We start from the raw sequence: 20,388 nt of genomic DNA, 5'->3' as shown, positions 1-20,388 counted from the left end.
TAAATTAATATTTATTTTAAATTATCATCAAAACTATATGACCTGCATACACAGAATTTGAGATGTTATTTTTGAAACGTTTTCATGTTTATTTATTCGTTCTGTACAGAATAAAATTCATACGAAATACTCCGAGAAATATAACTTTTATTAGGTAATAGAGGTAGGTTATTTACAAAGTATATAATATGCAATTACATGTTTCAACATTAAAATTTCGTATTTGCAATCCCATTTTATTTAATGTCTTGTTAAGCCTGGTAATGTAATTCCTCCAGCTCCTACAGTAATACTGTAGCCTGGAATCAATACATTTCCAGGACTTATATGAGCAGGTCGTATGATAGGCCGATGACCACCCAATATTTGTTGCAGAAGCGCTTGAATATGGTGAAGCAATGGACCGTTTAGAAGTCCTCCAGTAATGTGACCAAGAGGGAGTAGCGAGCCTGTAAGGGGGACGTTTTGAGAAAGAAGTGGAATATTTGATCCTACCAGTGAATCTATTGGAATTGTTATTCCTGTTGCAGGAACGTTTAGTCCTGATGTAGGAATATTTAGTCCTGACACAGGAATATTTTGTCCCGATAGACTTCCACCTACACCCGAACCAGGAACATTCGAAGTTACCAAATTGGAAGCTAAGAGATGGCTGTTTGATGAGGAAGGTGCCGCTTGTGAAATAAATTGAGATACAGGACCGGTTATGGACACTGGACCTTCATCGTCAAGGGACTCCGATAGAGGTTGAACAGTAATAGATTCGTCATCTTTTTTTATTGGAGACAATTCTTCTTTTGGAGTTTCCTCGTCCTTTTCCGTAGAAGTTAGTAACTCTTCAGGAAGTTGTTCTGCTACTTGTGGATCTACTAACTTCAAAATAAGGGGATTGCTTTCAGTATCTTTGATAACATAAGCGCCGTGGCCACCCTCACTGTTTTTCCATTCCGTTTGGTAGGTCACAGGCACGGCTTGATTTTGAACATAAAAAAGCGATAGTATAATCTACAAAAAAATATATTAAATTAATTTCCAATTCATTCAAATTGATAAAATTGAAATGCATTATAATCATCTGTGCGCGTATAGAAACTAAAGAAATTTTTCTAATTTTTAGATAGAAGTCCATTAAAATAAAAAATTGCAGTCTTTGGTGTTAAATATTTTTTAATCTAATGTAGTTTCTTTTCAATAAGGCTAAATATATTTTAATTAAAATTAAACCTAAGATACTTACCAGCACCTTCATTGTATGTCAGGTTGTTGTTTTGACTGGATCTTTTTTACAAAAAATCCTCCGTTAAATATCATTTCGAAAGACTCATTAGAACTCAGGATAAGAGAAATATTTAAATTTCTGTAATACGTGATCTAATTATATTATTTATCTTAACGATGTCTCTCAATATTTGACATATAATAAACTAAACTGATAAATTACGTGAATTAAAATTAAAATAAAAAACAAAGATTCACTGAGGGAGTATTATTCGTCCAACACGATTTTGTTTTCATTATAAATAATTACTAACATTAATTTATAATATTAAAATAAACTCACAGGTACGATGCTTTTAATCTATTTAATAACTCTGATATTTTAAAGAATATTTTACTTTTATGTTATAGAAAGTTGGTTGAAAAAAAAAATTATGACTTAATTTTGTAAATTATTTGAAATTTATTAGGTATAATTTTTCATTTGTACTAATTATTCTATTTCTTTAAGAGACAGCTTATAAAGAATATATAAATATCTTCGGAAGATAACAATTTTCGTTTTACGAACGATAATGTGATAATAATAATTGAAGTGATTGGTTACTGCGATAAAATATTTACATGTGTAACAGATTTATTAAAAAATTTGCATATTTGATATTGGCATCAATAACTGTGTTATATTTGCATTAAAATGCTTCAAGCTATTTGCCGGTCTATAGTAATAATTATTACAATGGGTGTAAAATTGCTAGTGACAAATAAAAAAATTCCTAGAGCTTTTACTAATGTAATGCTCGTTCGTATCTACCACGCCGGTACCTTAACAAATAAAACGGTATTAACGAAGGCCACAAATAAGTATATAAACTGATCTAACCCCTTCACCTTCATCAAATAGTCCACTGTTTGAAGTAATTCGCATCAAAATGAACAGTCTGGTAAGTTACGAATTTTCTTCATTCTTCTACTTCGTTATTGGTTCGTGTTTTCCGTGAAATAGAAAATAAATTAAACTTACAGAATTATTTATCTACTAAAATGGACAGAAATAATAAAGGGTTCTTACTAACTTTCTGCAGTAAATCGTTTTTAAATTACTTTTCATGGAAAACGGCAGAAAGACTGTTTCTATTTTTCTTTCCGCGAAAAATCCTACCTCAACGAATCATAAGCACTTGAAAATAAACTCGTTGAAAACAACGTTTGGTACTTTTAAACTTTCGTTTTTGAGTTTATTTCACTATTACTTAACTTCTTGTTATTTACATTTTTTTTTTTTAATTTTAGACCGTTGTTGCTTTGGCTTGCTTGGCTGTTGTTGCCAATGCTGCTCCATCTGGTTGGGGTCTTCATGACGATGGCCAATGGCACGGAGAGGGTTTACTTGAAAGCCAATATCATGGGGAAGGAATCTTAGCTTCCGGCGCTCTTGGACACCACGGTGCCATCGTTGCTGGTGCTCTTCCCGCTGCTCATGCCGTTGTCGCTGGACCCGTCCATGGAGCTGGAGCTGTTTTGGTACCACCAAGTGCCGGAGCCGTTGTATCTGGACCCGCTCATGGAATTATTGGACATGGACTCCTTGGACACGGCGTAGTAGGACACGCCGCAGGAGCTGTTATCGCTGGTCCCGCTGGAGTTGTCGGACCCGCTGGAATTATCGGACCCGCTGGTATCGTTGGTGCTGGACATTGGGGTCATCATGGTCATTGGTAAACTTCGCCAATACTAAATGGGAACGCAAATGCTCGAATGGGGTCTCTAAGGAACTCGCTAGGAAGGACTTTGGAAATTTAAATTATTTTTTTAATGGCATGAGATTGTTTGATAATATAGCCTCCGCTAGTATCCCTAGAGGGTCTGTTTGAGTTTGTAATGTTGTTTACGGGTTTACTGACTGCGCATGTACAATTGACTGCGATTATGATTACCTTTGTTTTTTTTTTGTTCACTGTATATATACATGTCCATAATAAATCAATGATGCAAGCGATATTTTTAGTTTATGTATTGGGTAATTAAAGAAAAGTACCTGACCTGAAACTTTCATACAAGAAATGTAAAAGTCAATTCTACTTTTGAACTTACACATTTTGAATTAGCGATAAATTTACGAATTTCTCATACAGTAAAGGCAAAAATGAAGTACACCTTTTTGGATGTTTAGATCTTAAAGAAACGTTTTCTTTCGTCAGATCTTTCAAAAGTGCTAAATATGAGAAAAATACTTTTTCGATAATGCAACCCTGGGGAATGTTTTAATCAAAATGTAAAAGAAGAAAATATTCTACGTAATAATAAGATAAAATGGATAACTGATGCATAATAATAAAGGTTTTAACTCTATATCTCTTTCTATGAGTTGAAGATAGTTTAGTAAATACAGTAACTTCTTTTGAAGGGTACTGAATTAGTCTAAAAGAATATATTTCCGAGCACAGGAACAGCAGTACAAAAACTTGGTTATTCCTACCAATTGCTAAAACGTTTATTGAACCTAAATTGAAGGCCATGCATTTATCCGGGTAAAAACAGTAACACATGATAGAAAATGGTAATTGTCGTAATTCGATGTAACGCAAAATAAACTTTGAACTCGAACCTCCGTATCTTTGCGGTTAAGATTTCATGACGAAGCAAAATTTTGGTCAAGTGATTTTGGTACAATTTTTTTTTGTTTCCTTTTATTTCGCAATTTTCTGATAGACAGGTGCGTTTGAAGTACTTAAAGTAAAAATAAGGCAAGGTTACATTGCAATATATAACAGGAGGTAATGTGCAATAATCTAATATTAATGTTTACAAGAACCAGCAGCTCTGGTGTCTCTCAGTCATGCAGTTGTTGGTAAGAAACCTTTCTAGAATTTGCATTAACAATAAATTAATTCATTTATATCACTTTTTCAATGACTAAGACGTTATTCTGCCCATTTTGAACGAAACAATTTATTGCAAAAATGTGGGTGTGTACAAATGAAAATGGACTTTATTGAAAGCAATTTTAATATCACGTCACGAAAAGCAACAAAAACGTTTAAAGAAACACCTAAAACCCGACACAGTTACAATCTTTAATTACAAATAGCAATTATTTAATCGATAAGTAAAATTGTTTCACTCAAATTCTGTTGTTGCATTTAAAAAGTATATTATATAATTTTTAGTACATGTTTTCATTTTATTTTAACAGATCTTAGCCCTTTGTTCGGGTTTAGCCGTTTATGGTTATCCAACGTACCCAATAAATCCGGGAGTAGGAGCAATATATAAAGGGCCGAATGCTGAGACAATAATAGAAGGTCCCGATGGAAGTAAAATAACGGCAGTGGCAGAAGGAGCTGAAGTAGTGACTGGACCAGAAACTCCAGGAGTGGTATTGGAAGAAAAACCAGTTGCTATCGAACCCGTCGAATCCAGAATCATAGGAGCAGATTTGGGACCTATTGATATACAACCCATTTCGATAGTTAACCACGAATGGAAGGGAAAACCAATTGTTGTCGATGAAAATATTCCATTAATATCCCATCGAATAGGGGAAGTATCCCCTATCTCTTTGACTGCTGCTGAACATGTAGCTGTTGCTCCAACAGTTGTAGCTGTACCGGTAGAAGAAGAAGATAGTGTTAATATTGAAGGGCCATCTGGAACTATATCTACTAGCGGTCAAAAGGCTGTTATTGCCGGACCAGCTTCTACAACATTTTCTGGACCGGGGGGAACCGCAGAAATACAGAACGATATCGTCAAGTCATCTGTAATATCCACACCAGTCGCACAAATAGCTCATGTCGCCACAGAAGTTTCAGGTGTTGCAAACACTGCCGCCATTAATGAAATTGCGGTTTCAGAAGCAGTAAATCAACATTTGATTAATGAAGCTGCAGCAAACCAGGCTGCTGCAATTGCAAATCAGCACTTGATAAATGAAGCTGCTGCAAGTCACGCGGCTGCCGCTGCAAATCAACATATAATAAATGAAGCTGCTGCAAGTCACGCGGCTGCCGCTGCAAATCAACATATAATAAATGAAGCTGCGGCAAGTCACGCGGCTGCCGCTGCAAATCAACATATAATAAATGAAGCTGCCGCGAGTCACGCGGCTGCCGCTGCTAATCAGCATTTAATAAATGAAGCTGCCGCAAGTCACGCGGCTGCCGCTGCAAACCAACGTTTAATAAATGAAGCAGCCGCAAGTCACGCGGCTGCCGCTGCAAACCAACGTTTAATAAATGAAGCTGCCGCAAGTCACGCGGCTGCCGCTGCAAACCAACGTTTAATAAATGAAGCTGCTGCAAGTCACGCGGCTGCCGCTGCAAACCAACATTTAATAAATGAAGCTGCTGCAAGTCACGCGGCTGCTGCAAGTCACGCTGCTAATCAGCATTTAATAAACGAAGCCGCTGAAAGTCACGCCGCTGCCGCTGCAAACCAACGTTTAATAAATGAAGCTGCTGCAAGTCACGCGGCTGCGGCTGCAAATCAGAATTTGATTAATGAAGCTGCAGCTAGAGAAGCAGCTGCAATTGCGCACCAACAATTTGCTCACGAGGAAGCATCTAGGCAAGCGGCAGCTGAAGAAATTGAACGACGGAATAATGAAGCTTTGACAAGGGAGGCTCTTGCATTAGAAATTGGGAGAAGAGTTGAAGCAAGTGCTATTGAAGAAGCGAGACGCCAACATTTCTTGAACAGAGATGCTTCAATACCACATGGGAGAATAGCTGATGCATCTGCAATTGCCAATAATAATCAGCATTTGTTACACGAAGCTGCTGCTAATCAAGCCCATGTTGTTAATGGAGCACATGCTGTTGCAACGGCATCAGTATCAGCATCAGCATCTGCTGAAGCTTCAGCAATCGCAAATGCTGCAGTTAACATCGGACAACATGCCTATCTAAATGAAGCTCTCCATGAAGCTAATGGAGCTGTGTGGGCTCCTGCTACATATCTTCAACCACCTGTAGTGGATGCTATTTCAGCAGATCAAGCGAACCTGCTGGCTGTCGAATCGAATAAAATTAGACTCTACAGGGATACTAAAGAATCTACAACCACGGATGGAAAAGGCGCAGATGGGGAAAAAGACGAACACCCTGATTCAAAGGTATCTAAGATTGAACAGGATAATGTTCATGTTCACCACGATAAATCTGGTGAAAAACCGGTTAAAGATGAATCTGATGTAAAACCAGTTAGGGAGGATGTTATAGAACATAAAGAGATCGACAGTGAGAAGTTGGAAAAAGTAAAGAACAACAATGGTGCTTTTTCAGTTTAGCAATTTTAATTTGTTGTAATGATTAATATTATTAATTGGTGTTTTTGTGAAATATGCCATATTTTATTGTATAAATACAACTATAACTTTATTTATATAATATGAGCCGTGTACGAAGCACCAAAGAGTTTATGTAACTTCTTATGGTTGTATATTTATTTTCGTAATATAACAAATGATTAATTTAAATATATGCACATCAGCAAACACTATGTAGTCTCATTTTTAGTTATAAATTACGAATTGAATAATTTTTTTAATTATTCTAAAACGAATTTGTTAAATTATAAATTAAGGAACATTTATTTTTGATTAATTTTTCAAAGAACTAATTAAGTATAGGTAAAGTATCTTCACTTCTTTCGTGTTTTTAAATCAGAAGTCAACGAGATTACATTTATTTCTCGTGCGTTTATTCACTAAATTGATTAATTTATTTTAATTAATTTGGAAGATCGGATATAAGTTCAAAATGTAATACGTAGATACGAATGTCTTAATTCTTTGCAGTCGCAAATGGTATTTCAATTATCTGCATACTTAATGGTACATGATTCCGTGTATTACCTAGATGTAATACCATGAAAGCTGTAGAATGGCTATACTTAGGCGGTATTGAACTCCAGAAGGCGGTAGTTAAGGAACTGTCAATTCAGGGTAACGCAAGTAATGACCGTGAAACCAAACATTTTATATCCTTAAGCGTTTTATACTGCTACACATTATGAACATAAGGACGTGTGTATAAAGCAATTCTTCGAAGGTTCAAGTAATTCGTAAAGACAACAATGAACTTCTGTTTAATAACCGGAGGCTACGTATGAGGATATACTATATACATATATACATATACTTTCCAATAATATCAAAAGAGTAATTAGAAACTTTTAACTAAAAATGATATATTATTGTCTGGATCACTAATCTTTCACAAAAATCTGTATTATCGAATTAAAAAGCAATCAAAGTAAAACGTACCGACCGAATGATGCAAGACATGTTATTATTAGGAAATTGACTTGTTTATACTGTTGGTGCCTATAAAAAAGTATCGCATTCGAATGAAAACTTCCAAAAATGATTATTTCACACATTCGGCTATTATAATTAATTACGTTCTACATTTTTTATAAATGTCTATACTTATATATAAAACATCTTTTTAAACGGATATTTAAAGGTAAATGGGTCCTTTATGATGACCGTATTAATTGAGCAACCACAAGATATTTTACGTAAGTTTTGTGCTGCCTCATAATAATTTCTTGATAATGGTAAGACATGTGATTTTGGGTTTCCACTGGGAATGAGCAAAAGAAGAACAAGATCAAGACTGTTCCAGTCTTCACATTGGTCTTGGACTTAGTCTTGCGTGTTGAGTCTTAGTCTTCATCCTAACAATTCTTCTAATTTACCGACATAATAATAAATTGTCTTAAATGCTATTGTCTGTTATGACTTTTAAAGAAAATAGTGTCGATAGTTGTAAAAGTTATAGAAACTCGAGAACTTACTCTTTCCTTAATGCATAAATTGACCTACCTACAAGGTACTTGAAAGAAGTAAAAAATATCGAAAAAACATTAGTTGTTTCTATATTTCAACCACATGTGGTGCCATTTTTGTAGATCCTTTTTTTTCAAACAGTGATAATGTTTCTTTTTTCTTATATTTGGTCTTAATCTTGCATATTCGGTCTTGGTTTTAGTCTTGGTCTTGTTCGTTCGGTCTTGGTCTTGAGATTGCAAGACTAATTTTGCTCATTACCAGTTTCGATCGCTTCAAAAATGTCTATTGTCGAAGTTAAGTCTTCAACCACGTATGACATCTTTAGGGTTCTTTCGACTCTTTTGACTGACTGATGATTGTAGTACTGTGGCAGCCATTACTAAAGATCGGATGAGATGTACCATGCGATGATTTTTCACACATTTTTTTAATGAACGTGGACTATAGTATGGATAGTCAATTATCCTTACTTTTTAAAAGAAATATTTTCTCGAAAGTTGATATAAAAATTTCAAGGAATGCCAAAAGGACAAGTTGTAGGTACAGTATCAATTTTGTATTTTATTGGCAACGACATTTCGTCTTCGATTGCTGGCACATCTTCAAAATTGTTGCAAAGTGATTAACCTCTGATACAACAAATAATGAAAAAATAATCGTCTTCGTTTCTTAGTTTCAATGGCGACTGTCAAGAATGACCAACAACATAACAATGAATGAATTAGTCAATTCATAAATAGAGAGGCAGATGTAAAACGTGACGATTGAATATTTATGAAGTTGATCTCTTAAAGTGTAAAGTGTAGGTACTATTTCGATGGAAATACCAGAGTGGGTGCCTCCATCGGTGATAATAATAATTAATAAAGCAATTATTAGTACATTTATGTATGTGTATCGGTACATAGATATACATAATATGTGTGCAATCGTTCTTATTCAGTCACCACTATATTTATGATCACTTTGCAATAAATATTAACTTTTCAAAGACATTTAAGAGTGTTTTCCTTTATTTCCTTGTCATGTGGCCTGACCATGTTATGGAATTTTCATTTTTTTTTCTTAGGTAGCGACTACACCCGTACGACTTCATTTTTTTGTGCAAAGTAGTTCTTTGTTCGAATTATACGTGTGCGTTGCCACAGCCTTGGACAGAATACTTGTTTGTCATGGGCGTAGTCCCCGCATAGTACACATACTTACTCTTACTTAAATATACAGGGTGTCCGAATACCATTTTTAATATTTGAGTTATAGGTAATGTACCTATAGGTAATTCCGAAATACTTAAGTGACATAAGCTTTGAACTAAATTCAGTACAAAAAGTTTTAAACGAAATAAAGTTAATATCATTTATAGTACATTAAAAATTAAAAATATCTCAATTAAATAAAATGATAATATTTTGATCCAATTTTAGAAATAGGTTTTTATTAAATGTGTGAAAAAACTGTTCAGAACGTTTTAAACAGGTGATCATACATTTTGAACACTTTTTTTACGTTTATTTTTAACACATACGTTTTAAACGAGTTTGTTTGTCGTGGCACGTTGACGTTATTTATTAGTCGTGTTTTCAATAGTGTTTAAAATACGTGTTTTAAAACAGTGTTTGTTTCATGCCAATCCTGTGAGATGTTTTCATTATTTCATTTCTATAACCAATAAGTACTTTCACTCTATCCCAAATAATTTAATTAATGTTTACTTTTTTGTTATAAACATAGTTTAAAACACTTTCATTTAAGTCTTTTTATTTAGATTATAAACAGTGTTTAAAACACATGTTTTGAAACACTTTGCCAGTCCTGCTAACAACTACAAGTACGCTGGGAAGTACTTAAATCAATATAAAGGTGCACTAACTTTATTTTTTAAATTATAAAGGATTTTGTTGTCTGATATTTGAGGTTGCTAGCTTCATAACTTTTTAGTTTGTTTAAATAATTTTTTTTTCTGGCATTGGGCGATGAATAACTTTATGTTTTTTATGTTTTGAACAGCTGTTTCTAACGAAGGTAAAATGTGTGGTAAATTTTAATCAAAAGAATATCAGAAAATGAAATTTCAATTAATATTTGCTAATCTTCTTCGCTTTATAATCATTATCTTGTAGTCAAATAGTTTTGGTTAGTCAACATTTGCAAACTAAAAGTCAAAAATCAATATAAGACCTTACAGTAGGCTTTGACGGCCTTTCAATTTGTCATAATTCTACCAATAAAAGTCATTTAATATTTTAGTACAAAAGGCTGAGGATTTCATGGCCGGTGTTATCTAAATAGTATATTTGGACTTGATGGCTTCGGTCTAGGGTTGCATCTGTTCCTTCGCTCGGGACGATGTCGCTAGGTTCCCTGAGGATACTAACCACAGGTGTTCGCTAAATGTCGGATGGGTACACGACTCCATCGCTCTTGGTTGGTCTTGCTCATTTAATCTGATACATACGTTTCTTAAAAATTCTTCTGAGCACAATTTTTTTTATTTACCGATACGATAATTGTCTTAAATTAATGCTGAAATTTTCTGTGCGAGCATATCATGAATAACATAGCGCCGACAGTTGTGAGAGTTATGAAAATTCGAGAACTTACACTTCTTAGATTCATAAATTGACCTTCTAGAGAAAAAATAATACAGGGTACTTGAAAGATGTAAATATATCGAAATATATATATTTAATTTGTTTGTCTCCATATTTCAACCATGTGTTATCCAGACAAACAACACTTACTCCAAGGAAATTATTGTAAATTCTTGTTTCAAACAGCGGTAAAGTTGGTTTTCTTTTATATTTAGTGTTAAAATCTAGTAAAGTAAGTTTTGTTCTAAGAAAAGAATACATTAAAGTTAGTTCAAATAGTTCAACTCATAAATCCACTGGAAGTAATAATTTTTCGTTTAGTCTTGCGTAGGTGGTCTTGGTTTTGCATATTCAGTCTTGGTTTTAATCTGGGCTTTGTTGGTAATTTTTTTCATCACTACTGAAGACGAAGGGAGGGAATCGGTCCTAGACAAGTCCAAAGCACTATTACTCCAAAAACTTTCTCAAAAATTCTGTTAATGTAACTTGGACTTTTTGTACAGATATTATTGACCCTGTACAATCCCGTGAGCTTACGTTTGTTCGTAATAGCAAATAAGGAATTTATTATTAATTACGTCAATTATGTTGGCGATACCGAGCAAGGCCATCGGGTACTAAACTAACGGAAATTGACTGGAACAGTTTTTCTAGACGTACGGTGACAGCCTGAAGTCTATTGGGTAACGTTATGCTCAAACGATTAAATTATTCCAGTTTTTTAAAGACCAGCACACCCATTTTGTAAAGGTGACTACATAACAGCATAACGTTTCTAAGACCTATCAAATTCCCTTTATAAATTAACCCATTTAACGGAACGTAACTCTTACCTAAATTTCAAATATTTCATGAGATACTTATCAATTTTTAAACATTTAGCTTTACTTTAAATGCATGCACCTAACTTTCTGAAAATTTTGTAAAAAAATTTTTGTAATAATTTAAACACACTTTTATTACATATTACGACTTCAATACTTTGTTTTGCCAAAAATAGAAATCTTCCCCTAATTTTCACCCTTAGAGGTGTAATATTTTCTTCAAGTTTAAATGGGATGACCCTTAAAATATGGATCATCTATTAAAATCGGTTCACAATCCTGCTTTTTGCAGTGCACGCATCGATTGATTTTTGCTTAGTTTTTCGTTTGACAACTTTTGAATCCAGCGCGATCGTAAAAATTGTAGCCTCGTCCGATGTCTATTAGAAGGAGGCTACTAATCGGAAGGAACATACCGTATGTTCCTAAAAAAGAAGATGTAAGATTTTAAGTGTTTGTAACTGTGTATCTTCGCATTTTTATTGTTCAAAAGTTTTGTAAATTGATCTTCCTGGGATTACAAAACTAGGTACTAGTTTTCCTTGTGGAAATTCAGATTGAAACAGTTCATAAAATACTCGATGTTCCAAGAAGAACGATTGTATTAAAGATTTTATAAGGATGTACAATCTTTACATGTAGGAAATGAACAGAAGACTCTATGGAAGTCAATAAGAAATAGGCGAGATAGGTTGGTAGGACACCTTCTCAGGCATGAAGGTCTAGTCAGAGACATATTAGAAGCAGAAACAGTAGTTAGAAGGAGTTGAGGTAGACCTCTATTAGATTACTGTTCGCAAATGGTTAAGGATGTGGGATGTAGTTTTCGGAAATTGGGATGATTAGCTCAGGATAGGAAAGAGTGGAGATGCCTGTCCAACCAGTCATAGGATTGACGACCTTATGATGAAGATGATGGGAAATGATGTACCCACAATCGAAGTACAGAAAAAAAATCGAGGTAATAACTTAATTTTTAAAGAAGTTATAGACATTGAAGTGAAGCAAGTTAAATTTTTAAAAAGTTTATTTCAGTTACGTTAAGTGGGTATCTATTCAACAATAAAAAAAAAAAAATTCAAAAGTAGTATACGATTTGAAGTGGAACAACTCATTTGTACCTCGTCGCAATTGTTTGAATACAAAAAACAAAGTTGTAAAAAGGGACACAGAATTATATAAGTTTACAGGGAAAAATTGTAAAGAGCAATCAGAATACGAAGAAACAACGAGGGCAACACAAATCCATAGACATTATAGACACGAATGTATTAAAAAAATTTTATATTTATCTAACTCATATATATAAAGTATAAAAAAATAAAATTTACTATGTAACCAGAGTAGCTTTAACTGCTGATCTTGTTATGACATTTCTATATTTAATATTATATGCATTATCCATATGTTGTACTAAGTTTAGTGTTACTCGATTATTTTATTCTGCTCGGGGGTTTGCTGCGGTTGCTGCTGATTCTTCAGTTCTTTGTTCGCTTCTAGTCCATGGATAGTTGTAATACGAAACAGCATTTGAAGGAATTAGAAGATTGTGTGGTGTGTAGACTGCTGAAACGGGTTGGGAATCTTGCAGAATAATTTGATTTTCAGCTACAGCAAATTTATTTTCATTTCCCATTGTTCCCTTGAATTTTTCTTCTGACTTATCGATGTACTCATCGTGAGGAGTTGGCCTAAGCCATTGCAATGGAACGTAACTTGGAGGCATGTACATGGCGTGTGGATGCTGATGGAGATTGGGTTGTAGTGAAGAAAGCAACAATAATTGTAAGATACTTCCGACTAATCCATTTAGAAGTTGAGAAGATTGAGCTGTTTGCGGATACAAAAGCTGATTATTAGGAGGATATTGACCTGGAACATGGTGTGGACATGAGGCATGTTGAGGAGGAAATAGTATAGGAAGCTGTGGTTGGATAACAGGCGGTCGAACCAGGGGATGACAGTTACTGGGAGGTTTCTGAACAGGTGGTAGTTTGCATGGCGGTAGGCTTGGCTTATGTGAGGGTTTATTTTTCTCGTGAAGTAAAGCGAGTAACCCGTTCAATGACAATGGCTTTTCCGGGAGTATTTCTGGAACAACAGATGGAACAATTTCTGGGACTCTTTCAACCAAATTGATTGGTTTTGGACGAAGTATATGACGATTTGGTTTTAGCCTCTTCTCTTGGAAAGATTCCAATCTTTTAGGGGAATCTTCGGGTTGATTTTGTTCGGTTTCCTTTGGAGCATCTGGTCCAATGACGGTTGCAACCGCCGATGGCCCTTTTATTACATTGTTTGTAATAAAACCCGGTTTTACTTGAGAAACTATACTGCTCCCATCAGGACCTTCAATCACTGTCGTTGAAGATCCTTCCTTGGACACAGTTTCATCTTTTGCTATTGAAGGTGAAGCTGATGCTATTGTTAAAGACAGGACTAACACCAAAAAGACGACCTAATGAGAAAAGACTAAGTGATTACAGAGAAGACTTAAGGGCAATTAACTATCAAATACACTATAAATGCTTGGATTGTTTATCCCTTTGTATCTATAAAAATTTCATTAACGTTACTGTTAGTTTACTTCTAAAACATGTTATGTGTTATTTTGTTTTCATTTAATTTAGATTATCCCAAATTTTTTGCCCTTTTTGCTGGTTAATAATATAATACAAGAAGTCTGCATTTGATAGTTATTGTGTAAATAAAAAATTTAAATTAACTAAAATGACTTACAATTAAATATAAATCAGAGAAAAATATAAATAAAAGTAAGGTAGATACTTACGGTCTTCATGATGAACCACACACCTATACTGATCTCACTTATGCGCTTCTATTTATTTATTTAGGATGTTTGATTGTTTCGTGATTTATCATTTATACGTGTTCGGAATCATCTCAAAGGAATTCAACAGCATGGGAAACTGACATTGTCTTTTTAAATATGTAAGTTAAGATAAGGGAAGTATTTTTTAATTAGTTTATAATTAACAGATGACTTTTAAATTCTCAGCTTGCGTTTGCCTTTATTTATGTTATTAATCTAATCCTTTGAATAGGCTATTCACATTTCGATAATCTCAAATAGTTCAAAGATGACGACTGCAAATTGCAGCTGGTAAACTGTATTCACCGATTATATACTTTAAAATATGCCATTTTAAATGAAAATGAAGATAAGATTTTGGACATTTAGGGAGCGTTTCCTACATACATACATTGATGTTAATTGCTACATTTGTTGGTAAAATATGCGATTTTAGTATGTAATCAATGGAAACAGAGGGCACTTATTTAACTATTCCAATTCAACGCGATCATTTTTGTACGTACATGAAGAAAACTGCGTATGAAAGAAGAAAGTCCAAAAAATTCATTTACACACTTGCCAATAATCTCTGCAGACAATTTTGATTAAATTAGTTCTTACGTTTTTGTAATTAACATTCATAAACATTTATTTTATAATTATGTACTATAACGGAGTTAGTTTAAATCCAAATCAATCATTATAAAACTAATAATGCACAAATGCGCCTGAATTGTTAAGAACGTAAAAAAGACTTTTGATTGTTTCATTTCCAGTAGATGAGAAGCCCTGTCGCCCTACTTTGTGGTGCAAAGCCGGAGGGTAAGGCGAAAGGCCCTTTTTGGCATTCTTTTAGGAATTGTAAAAATGGGTAGGTGGTGATTGATTGGAAAGAGACGGACGATTATTACTGTCCCAGCATTTACCTAAATGATCTCGGAACCAATGTAAGTCAAGACAAAGGAAAAAATAATTTTATTTATTTCAACTGGCAACCGACTTTCCGTCTTTTGGATAAAGCATTTTTTGTTCCTATTTTGGGTTAGATTCATAAAATAGTATCATAAAAATGGAATGATTTTTAAGAATTCATCTTCGTTTACCTTTTTATTTATTTATCATATTTATTGTAATTACATACAAAAAAATATTCTGTATTTTATTTCTCATACATTAGTAGATATTGCATTCGCTTTTGGTTTATTTTTTTCATAACCTTTGAGGATATTGTAAACTAACAGGTGTTTTTTAAAATTGTTCTATTTTTGGGAAAAGTTCGATACAATACACAGACAGTTAAATTACTTTTGTAATTATGATTAACAATAATTAATTAGTACTTATAAGTTTAAGTCATCAGCGATAATTCCATCAACCACAAGACACCTCTGGCAACTTTTCAGGAGTAATGGAGGGAATTTCTCGTTTGTTACTAGAATCGAAGGAGATAATCCTGGAGGGTCAGTGACTTTGAATTGTTCCAAAACAACAATCGGTCTGTACGCAGTTGTTACACATTGAACACCTACTAAGGTCATCCAGATTCCAAAAATAACCTACAAAGAGATTTAACAAAAGTAAAGAATTAATAGATGAATAAATTTACTTCAGATATTGAATACATTATATTTCGATGTTACATTACTTGTTATTATTCACACTTATTAAAACTAATCACATTTACTTGTTAATACTAGGAATATTGCACACAGTAGATGTTCATGATAAATGGAAAGCTTCATACGATTGTAATGAAACTTTAACAAAATGTTCTTTAAATCATTTTGATAAAAAGTCTTAATTGACACATAAAAGTTGTAATAATATCATAATTAATTATGAAAGAGTAGAGTTTTTACATTTTTTTATTTAAATTTTTTACATTTTTAATGGGAAATTATAAACACCAGATTAAAACTCTAACGATTACTATAAAAAATTAGAAAGTCAAAATCTTTACTAACTAACATAAAGTTACAAAATGATAATAATGAAGCATTATTATTTTTAAGTTTGAACGGTTTTAATTCAAAAATTCGAGAGTTTTGGAATATTGATCAGGACGATTTTCCCAATGTTTTTCTCTAAGTAATAAAACAAAGATATCAGAGTTCACTTACAAAAACAAATTTACACATGGTTGAAGGAATAACACTTACATAAGCAGATAAACATACATAGGTATGTATTTCAAAATACTAAAAAAAATGCCCGACTTTTGATTTTATTGTTGCCTTATCTAAGACGACTAGTCGTATTCAAATTAGTTTCCGACCTCATTATTTTATTTGATCGCATAATGAGATTGATACAAGTTCAAGTTTCTTATTTAACCTAGACAAATTAAATAGCTGTCTGATCAGCACCGGCGGATAAAAAGTAGAAAACAATATTTTGTTCTGAATTCGTTTCTACTAATACAATATATATAACGAAACAGTTTAGATTTTGATATGCGATTTAATCAGCTAAACAATAACACCAATTAAAGTAAAACGATAATATCATTACCGTTGTTCAATTCGCTACTGGATACATGCATGTGTTAATTAGAAAGTGCTTTTGCTACCTTTTACGTCAAATACTTCCTCACGCACTATTAAATTACTAATTGGAAATAGGAATAAGTTTTTGGTTATTTATTGTACCTTTTAATTGGAACATTACCTACTTATAATTTTTAATTACAATGTAACCTGATTATAACAGAACACAACAGAATAGGTATTTCTTTCAGATAGAGAGAATTGTTTTTATTTAAAGGAACAACAGAATTTTCAAACTAAATAAAACCTTTTATCTGTACACAAAGCGAAACTGTTAAGAAAATTATATTTTTTTTTGTTCGACGTAGAAGTTATTCTTGTTTTTGTTTTCATTTCATTCAAGAGTTATAGCTTTTTCGTTTTTAATTGTTTAGAATTTCTTTGTGCAGATTTTGTTCTCTCGAATTTATTAAATCTCTCTAATCATCAACTGCCTAAATACAAATATTATTGTGACGGATTAGAATTAAAAATAAAAAAATTAATATATACCCGCGTAGGGTATTATTATTATTACAATTACAATATTATTTTGTATTATATTTCTTTGTGTAGCGGATAAAAAATAGAAAAATGATTTTAAATTAATGTTGAACAGTCTCTTCAAATTCTTTTGTAGTCAATTCTATCAATATCAATAACTTTAATTACTTGTACTTTGTTACTGTAATCCTTATTAACATTTCAGCTTCGCATACTAACCGCATGCCGTCCGTAGTTAGCATCCTTTTCTAATTACAATTTTAAGATGAGTTTTCTTCGGTCATTTGGGACTACATTTTATTTCTTAGTAGTTCTTATCTCGTCTTTCTATCTTCTGGTACTGTTTACTACATTTCATCAGTCTTATCGCTGATCATCTTTCTTTGTTAAGTTTGTAAATATATTGTTGTGTCGTTGTCTTGTTATTTAGTGTTTATTTCTTATTGTTAGTTATTAAGTCCTTCAAAAACTTTAAAAAACCATAAAGTGGCCAACATGCCAAATTATATTTTCGTAATAAATGTCGTTTACCATTTTTACGTATATCTACTGGAACTTTAGATATGTTGCGATAACATAATGTTTTTGTTAAAATTTTAGGTTTATCGTCAAAATTTAATTAAGGTCTAGATCTCATTAGCGTATTTGTTTCTTTTGTGAAAAACAATTAGTTGTGTTGTCCATCACGTATTTCGTCGAACTATTTAAGAACATCAAAATTGTTTGGAAATAAACGTACGTACTTGTACAACGTTGAAAAGAATCGTCTGTTGTTAAATCATTTCCAATTGCGTTCTGTGAAAAATGAAAATCGCAGTAAGTAGATATTCTGTTAACTTTGGGTTTATAGTAACAATGTATCTTTTATTTTGTAATGTTAAAATCTGATTGTCATTGATTTTACGTACAAGTTTTTATTGATTAACAAACTCAACTAATTATTCTCAAATAAGTTATTCATCAGAGATTTTCTTTTATGTATAATATACCCTTACATTCTTGTTATGTATTCAAATATGATAGGGAGGAGTTAACTTAAACAGCAAATTTTGCATTGATATTATTGTTTTTAATTTTTTTAATAGTAAATGTGATTTCTAAGATCATTTGGTTTGGCGAGGTTTTATTTGTTTCTTGTACTTAGATAATATTATTTTATTAAAACAATAAGAATTTCTTCAAGCTTCTTGTCGTATGCTTTTACAACAAGAAACATAAAGAATTAAAAAATATTTAAGATATATTTAGAAAACACAAAACATTTCTAGAGCGGAAATTAGAAGAGAAACTTAATCTTTTATTGCTGAAATGTGAAAACTCTAAAAATTACCAAAATATATTTTATTTGGGGTTTAGGTTGTTTTGAACACTAGATTCTCTACGTAAATATTCTGAGTTGTGTCTCTTTGTAATTAATGTGCTCTTTCTAAATAAAATCAAATGTAAAAGTAAGTATTATATGTGTACAGACAGGGTCGTAGCCAGTCTGTACAATCAGGACAGTATCAACAAATTCATCATTATTATCATCATCATCATAGGGTCATAAGTTCTAAGACTGATTGGACACATGCCTCTACTCTTTCCTATTCTGAGCTAATCTTCGCTTTTACCTAAAACTAGAACATCCCACATCCTTAACTATTTGTAAATAGTAATCTAATCTAGGTCTACCTCTATTCTCCTTAACTCCTGTTTCTGCTTCTAATATTTCTCTAGCTATCCCTTCATTCCTTAAAAGGTGTCCTACCAACCTATCTCACCTATTTCTTATTGACTTCCATAACGATCCCTGTTCTCCTACTCCACGGTATCCTCATCACTGGCCTCTAACACCACATTTTGAACGGTTTTATAGCCTTTTCGAATTTCTAAATTAACCGTTTAACTTTTTGTTAAGGGCAACTCGATTGAGAACACGCTTAATTATAGATAAGAATACGAAAGAATTTTCCCAACACCAATGGAAATACAAAAGTTATCTATAAGAGTAACATTTTTTTAGTAAGAAATATTGAAATTATATCAAAAATCAATGTGATATTCGACTTCAGCATGCTTGAATTATTTTTACTTAAATCCCAATTGTTTAAAATTGAGGGAAAAGTTTGGTGGCGAAAAACCTAACCATGAAATTGATATACAGAAGGTCTCAATCAATAAATGCCCTGCACCATTAATTTATGAGTTTTTTTAAATTCCAGATTGTCTTCATTGTGTTTGCCGTTTTGATGTATGGTCATGCGGTACCAGTTGAAATAGGGGACCTTGTCATTTCGGGACCCAATACCTTTGATAGGATAGTTGGTCCAAATGGGGTTCAAATTCAAGCTGGTAGTCAAGCAGGATTAGTAATCGTTGGAAAAGACGGAAGCGTTAAACTTATTCCACCCTTTTCGGCAAGTGGAAAATTAGTTCCAGTTGAACCTGGTAATTAAAGTGTGCTACTTAAGTAGGAGTATCTACTATTTTTTTATTTATAAAAGTATCTACCTATATGCAATAATTAACTAACACATGAACCCATTTGAGTATTGTTCAGTTCTTGTTTTCTAATAAATGAAACAGCTATTTGTATTTTTATTATTGAATTATTTCTTAGCTATTGTTTAATAATTTTTCAAAGGTAATTATTTTTTAAATTAGTTCTTAAAATTATTAAAACTAATAACGCTATCTTGCTAAACAGTAATTATACTTTGAAAGTCGTTTTTGAGAAGTTTTGTGTTCTCGAAACTAGAAATGCTATTGGTTCTGCTGGATTGACATTAATTTTTGAGATGAGTTATTCAAGAGTACCTAATAGGATAAGAGATACAAGTGAAGTCAATATAATAATTTCTTCACTTGGAGAATATGTGGAGTTTTACTATTAGTAGGCTTTCGCAGCTTTTAACAAAAAGTTAATCGTGCCTATTGAACAAGTTTTAGTATAAAACTATTTTTTTTAACTAAAAATGCAAGGGTGAAGTTACTCAGTTTATTAGCACAGTAAAATATTTTCCATACAAATTTTACAAATCACAATAATAATGAACCATTTTTAAACTTTTTAGTTTGAATTTCTTCTTTCAATTTATATTTATCTAAAATTTTGAAAATTATTTAATTA

General features: G+C 32.6%; 3 protein-coding genes across 3 annotated transcripts; 2 read left to right on the top strand and 1 right to left on the bottom strand.

Annotated features, from left to right (window-relative positions):
* Window positions 1-2,053: 2,053 nt before the first annotated feature.
* LOC108733239 lies at window positions 2,054-3,219 on the top strand. The gene is made up of 2 exons (XM_018464326.1): window positions 2,054-2,162; window positions 2,512-3,219. Exons 1-2 carry the CDS (start codon window positions 2,151-2,153, stop codon window positions 2,938-2,940), a joined length of 441 nt encoding a protein of 146 aa, XP_018319828.1. The 5' UTR covers window positions 2,054-2,150; the 3' UTR covers window positions 2,941-3,219.
* Window positions 3,220-3,966: 747 nt separating this feature from the next.
* LOC108733221 (uncharacterized abhydrolase domain-containing protein DDB_G0269086) lies at window positions 3,967-6,508 on the top strand. The gene is made up of 2 exons (XM_018464312.2): window positions 3,967-4,069; window positions 4,415-6,508. Exons 1-2 carry the CDS (start codon window positions 4,058-4,060, stop codon window positions 6,506-6,508), a joined length of 2,106 nt encoding a protein of 701 aa, XP_018319814.1. The 5' UTR covers window positions 3,967-4,057.
* A 5,979-nt stretch (window positions 6,509-12,487) lies between these two features.
* LOC108733247 lies at window positions 12,488-14,257 on the bottom strand. Its single transcript, XM_018464336.1, has 2 exons — window positions 14,224-14,257; window positions 12,488-13,890 (listed from the first exon to the last, which is right to left on the bottom strand). Exons 1-2 carry the CDS (start codon window positions 14,230-14,232, stop codon window positions 12,871-12,873), a joined length of 1,029 nt encoding a protein of 342 aa, XP_018319838.1. The 5' UTR covers window positions 14,233-14,257; the 3' UTR covers window positions 12,488-12,870.
* Between the last annotated feature and the right edge of the window lie 6,131 nt (window positions 14,258-20,388).

The sequence above is a fragment of the Agrilus planipennis genome, unplaced genomic scaffold (assembly GCF_000699045.2).
Source record: "Agrilus planipennis isolate EAB-ADULT unplaced genomic scaffold, Apla_2.0 scaffold76, whole genome shotgun sequence".
Classification (NCBI taxonomy): domain Eukaryota; kingdom Metazoa; phylum Arthropoda; class Insecta; order Coleoptera; family Buprestidae; genus Agrilus; species Agrilus planipennis.
This window is presented reverse-complemented; position numbering and strand designations above follow the sequence as displayed.